Source organism: Nematolebias whitei, chromosome 16 (assembly GCF_014905685.2).
Source record: "Nematolebias whitei isolate Nwh7 chromosome 16, NemWhi1, whole genome shotgun sequence".
In the NCBI taxonomy this organism is placed as follows: domain Eukaryota; kingdom Metazoa; phylum Chordata; class Actinopteri; order Cyprinodontiformes; family Rivulidae; genus Nematolebias; species Nematolebias whitei.
In genome coordinates, this window is record NC_056513.1 from 11832216 (window position 1) to 11837700 (window position 5485).

The 5485-nt window shown below is 42.0% G+C and overlaps 1 protein-coding gene across 1 annotated transcript in view; it reads right to left on the bottom strand.

Moving 5' to 3' along the window:
* Positions 1-1655: 1655 nt before the first annotated feature.
* mri1 (methylthioribose-1-phosphate isomerase 1) overlaps positions 1656-5485 on the bottom strand; it is a 9026-nt gene continuing 5196 nt past the window's right edge. The window contains exons 3-6 of the mRNA XM_037690211.1: positions 5289-5458; positions 5027-5203; positions 4723-4947; positions 1656-2318 (exon numbers count right to left, since the gene is read on the bottom strand). Coding sequence (XP_037546139.1) covers positions 2185-2318; positions 4723-4947; positions 5027-5203; positions 5289-5458 — 706 coding nt within the window. The 3' untranslated portion in view covers positions 1656-2184. The remainder of the gene's footprint in view (positions 2319-4722; positions 4948-5026; positions 5204-5288; positions 5459-5485) is intronic.

Below are 5485 nucleotides of genomic sequence, written 5' to 3' on the forward strand. Positions count from 1 at the left end.
AGAAGATGTGTACATTATTGGCTTTATGACAACAGGGTTTCTGCTTTTTGGACTCATCGAATACCAAGGATATCGACAAATTAGGAAGATGTCTGCAGCAGTTTTGGCTGTGGTAAAGCTACCAGCCTTATGTGAAGGATTAATTCGTGCCTCGAGCTCCCAGACTCATATGCTTATCGAGCTCAATCGCAAGTTGAATGCGATTTCTGAGAATCGTAGGCCACTTGCGGCTCCTGGAACTCGCCAGCATGAAGAATTCAATCTTGGAGAATGTTAAATTGAGCACGGACCAGGCGGAATGTCCACCAATCTGGCTGTTTGGATTCACCATTGAGTGCAGCAGAACTTGAAGGTCCAGAGGCCCAAACACTTGTTGTTTATCTGAATTTGACCTCCCCGCTGGCCTCAGACAGACCAGCGTATCTCAAATTGTTCCTGGAGGATACATAAACTAGAAGCTTCTGCCTGCCCCCCATCCCAAGGACATCTGTACCTTATCAGAACCATGACGCTGATAGACACTGTACCATCTTATCAGAACTTTGGAACTTTCTGGAATGTTTATTAATAACTCACCGGCTTTGTCATCCTCTATGCATAAATGTATTATGATGTCATTGTATGTTGCCGATTTGTTGCGAGGTCTTTTTTTCCATCATAATGTTTCCCAGCCAGGAAATGGTGAGACAATTTTTTTTTGCTTCCTCCACCCTCGTATTCTCTTTTTCTCATTTGCCTGTATGTTGCATGTAACAGGTCTCTCTTGCAAATGAGTCTTCAAGGCTCAATGGGAACTAACATGTATAAATAAAGGTCTAATAATAATTACAGCCTGATTCTTGCAGTTTGTACAGTTCTTAAACCCTTGTCTCACTTCCTGTGTTGCACTTTTATCCGTTCCCCCATCCACACTGAAAACAAAACCACACGCTTCACACAGACACCAGCATTTCTGCGAGTCTGGACGTACACCTTCCTGAACTTGGGAACGGATTCTTACAACCTCACCATCGCACCACCACCACAATCCCAGTGTTCTGTTGAAACCAGCTCTGCAAATATAAGAAATAGTTAGAATTTTATTTTGTTTGCTTCTTCCTAACTTGCAAAACTGTCAGAATTATAAACAGATCATTCTAGACTGACGCGCAAAAGAGCCAATATCCAAACGTTCACTTTAGGCTGAACTATTCCTTTAGAAGTGATCACAACTAAAAGTTTCTATGCTTTTCTCTCACAGAGCAGTTCGATCGGTAAAGATACATGTTTATGTGTATTATTATAATAATAAGTACAATGTAAGAGTACAAGTGTGTTAGAATACAGTACAGCTTGGAATAATAAGACAAACATGAAGTGAGGTATAAATACAGCCATGTTCTGTAAAAGGCTTCAGCTGAATAACGAGGATTTGTTCAAATATTTGCTGCACAAGCTTTAAAAAAATGAGTGAAATACTATTCTTCACATTACTAATAATGCGTGAAAGTCTACAAGCTTTTAATTTGGACTATTCCTCTAAAAACAGTTCTACACCGAACAACAGAAATTACATGTTAATATAACATTTTAGATGACTAATTTGATTTGTAGTAACCATATTTATGGTTAAAATAGAAGTAGCTTTTTTACGAGCAGAGGTTAGTTCTCTACATATGTACACACACTACCAGCAGGGAAGAAATATTTACAAAATGAGTAGCAGCATTTTGGAAAACCGTGACGGCTTTGAAATCCAAAGAAAGTCATGTTTTTAAAAATCTCTTTTCATATTGTTGACGTCAGTAAAATGTTACCTCGATATATTTGTTTTGCCAAATGGAATTTAGAGGTTTTAAATCCAGCTGAGCTCTTTTTTTTTTTTTTTTTGTAGTTGTAGAAGCCGTTTGTGGAAAAAGGCTACAAAAAAAAAAACGTTAGATGTGATGGAAAGCTCGATGTAAAGATTACATAAAAAAAGGGATTTAAAGAGACTGCTGTTATCCTGTGTGATTACCGGGTATTTCTTTGTTTGTTTGCAGCTGCCAGAGACTTTTTTTCCTCTGTGTGCACCACTTACATGTAACTGTGTGCGTGTTGGAACAAAAAACAACTACTGGTGCACCCTCGGTGAAGACAAGTGTCTTTGTGTTTGATGGAAGTGTGCAGTGGAGCACCAGGACCAGAAGGGGCCGCTGGGAGACCCTAGAGGGCCGTGAGGCGACCCGTGAGCGCAGCCTGGAGCTCCGATGGGAGGAAGACTCCCAGCTCTGTGATGATGCCTCCTGTGATGAGCTGATGAGGGGTCACGTCGAACGCCGGGTTCCACACTTCAATACCTGACAGAGAAAGGGTTTATTTAGTTACAGACGGAGGTTGGTCAGGCTGTCATTTCTTAATAAAACACCGATTTGTGTAAACCGTGGTTCTTGGAGCCCACTGGCCTGCATGTTGGTGTTTTTTTTCCCCTTTACTTTAATATGAGTGATTATTCATTCATATTTCACAGTGTTGTTAATATCCACAATTGTCATTAAAGGATATACACAAGGTGACTTTAACAAACTGTTTTTGTGTGTTCACTTCATGAAGGGGATTACAACATGGTAAAGGACTCGTTTTGATCAGGGATTGGTCTATTTATTATTTTAATTTTTGACCTCTCCTCTAATACTGTATACATACATGTACCTCTACATATGATTTAATGTAATGTATCTTTAATTATTTTCTCTGTGTAGTGAAAGCTAATTTTCTTTATATCAGTAATTTAACTTTGTTTCTAAGTCATAAGAACTTTTGAGCCAAGACAGGCTGAAAGTAAAATTTCCACCTCTTTTCAGAGGATGTCCTTGTGATGAGACAAAACTTTCAAAGTACACGCCAACTGGGGCCGAGATGGGGTAGAGGCAGGGCAGCTGACTTAGGAATAGAAAGTCGCGGTTAGACTCCCAGCCATTCCCACATGTTGTGGTGTCTGAGCAGGACACCTAATCCCTAATTGCTCCCCGGGCGCTTGCACAGCTGCTCACTCCTCCACCTGGGTGTATCTCAGGTGCGATGGGTTAAATGCAGAGAACCAATTTTGTCATTGTATGGGAACATACAGTGATGACAATCTCAGACTTCCCTTCCCCAAATCTGAAGTTAAAACTAGACGCGCTCTTGTTTAGATAGGCGGAGACAAAAAGAAAGATGGCGAGGAAAATGTTGAAAAACAAAAAAAAATAGATGAGTTACAATACCGAATAAGAAAGTCCATGCTCAATAATCCAGGATTACAATTCAACATTTTTCAGTCAGTTCATCTGGGCAGTTTCTTTTTTGTGTGCTGAAATGTTTCGTTTTCAATCCAGAAGGCTTCATCAGTCAAGAAACACACAACACAAAACTGATTCTTCCCCCAACAGCTTACTCCAAAGTGGAACAAACCAGTTATGTTGGTGATAAGTTGGTCTCTTTGTCACGCCCCCTCCTCCATTGTTGGCCCTCTTCCTTGTTGACAGTTGTGCCAAACTGGTTGAAAACAACAAAGTCCATGCTCAATAATCCAGGTATACAATCCAACATTTTTCAGTCAGGTCATCTGGAAAAAAAAGAAACTGTCCAGATGACCTGACTGAAAAATGTTGGAATACCGAATAAGATTTTAAAGTTTTAATTGAAGACTGCCTGAAGGCAGCCACCTGTTATTATCCACCTGAAAAGGATCTTACTCTTCCTTCAACTTTAATGCGGTCCGATCCGCAATGTGTACCCCACAAATGCTATATCAAAATGACCAGCTCGGCACCGCGATGTGTGCTGTTACTTTTGTGTTTCGAGTTACCAAAGAAACGTAGTTTGCAAATAAATACGCCATTTTTCTCATTAAAAACACTTGACAGGACCGTTCGCAGCTTCCAAGTGTTACAGTGAGGTCACATGACCTAGAGTGAAGAGGTCTCTGAACAAATCAACGATCAACTTTTAGAGCCATTTTGGTTCAAGATGGCTGCCACAGCTACCTAAGAAAACACAAAATTGTCTATAACTCAGTTATTCCTTGAGATATTTAGCTGAAATTTGTTATAGCTGAGAGCATCTAATTATATATTCCTAATGCAAATTTAAAATCCAAGATGGCCACCTTAGCTAAAAGGGAAAAACTACGACAGCTTAGCTATTTTAAAAATATATTGAGCTGAAATTTGGTTTGGTGGCACCTGACAGCCATGCACAACACATTCTGAATTCAAATTTAAAAATGCAAGATTGCCCCCGAAGCCAATTTCAAATTTTTGTTTAAAACTTTAGCATGCAAGGAAGCGAGCAATACGCATTCCTTCAAGAAATACCAATTTAATTATTTGATGAGGGTGGGGAAGAAAAAAAAGGAGATTAGAGAAAAATGCACATGCTCACATCTGCCCCTCCTGAGACGGTGTCCTCATTAAAACACTCTTAATTACTGTGATGTCACCAGGCACATCTCAGCTCAATTAGAGGACTAATGGATCCAATTATTCGTCACTTAAAACACTAAAATCTACTCTCGGACTCTTGACCCTGATGACCTCATTTGTGCTGGCAGCAGATAACTTATATAAAAATAAAAGAAACGTTAACAGACTTAAAAAAAATGCTTTTTCTTATACAACCTTGTTCTCTTCACTGTCATTACTCTTCTGCTCTACTTGTTATTTAGGAACTTGCGTTTTACTTTGTAGTTTAAAATGCGTCTTTTTGCCTCTCACTTCTTACCAGGAGCAGCGATGGGAACTCCGTTTATACTGGTGAGCTCCTCAGGGGGGCGCACTTCAATGATGATGTCTCTCCCGCTCTCCAGGCTCAGATCGCAGGATGTGCTTGGCGCCGCCACATAAAAAGGGATGCCGTGGTGCTTTGCGGCGATGGCCAGCTGGTACGTGCCCACCTTGTTGGCTGTGTCTCCGTTGGCAACCACCCGATCCGCACCTACAACCACGGCTGCAAGAGAAAACAGGACGTTTCAAGATTAACGTTTGAATAACGTGACCAGGATGTGATGCCGTGCTCAGAAACGCACCCGTGATGTCCATTTCTCTCATGGTGAGCGCCGCCATGCTGTCTGTGATAAGAGTAGCAGGTATTCCCTCTGCGACCATCTCGTACGCCGTCAGTCTGGACCCCTGGTTGTACGGCCGCGTCTCCGTGCAGTAAACGCGCTTCAGCCTGTTCAGAGCATGAAGACTTCTCACCACGCCTGCACACAGAACCAGCATTACACTCAGTGCTCCACAAATGCTTTCACAGCCTGCCTGGATTCATATCCAGAGCTCCAGTCTCACCCAGCGCCGTCCCGTATCCAGCTGTGGCCAGCGAGCCGGTGTTGCAGTGTGTCAGGATGGTCACGGAGTCCCTCGGGACACCCGACAGGATGTGCTGGGCTCCATAGTTACCGATCTTCCTGTTGTCATTGACGTCACGCTCCAGCATGTCTTCAATCCAAGCAATTACACTGTATGGGGGGGGGGGGGGGGGGGGG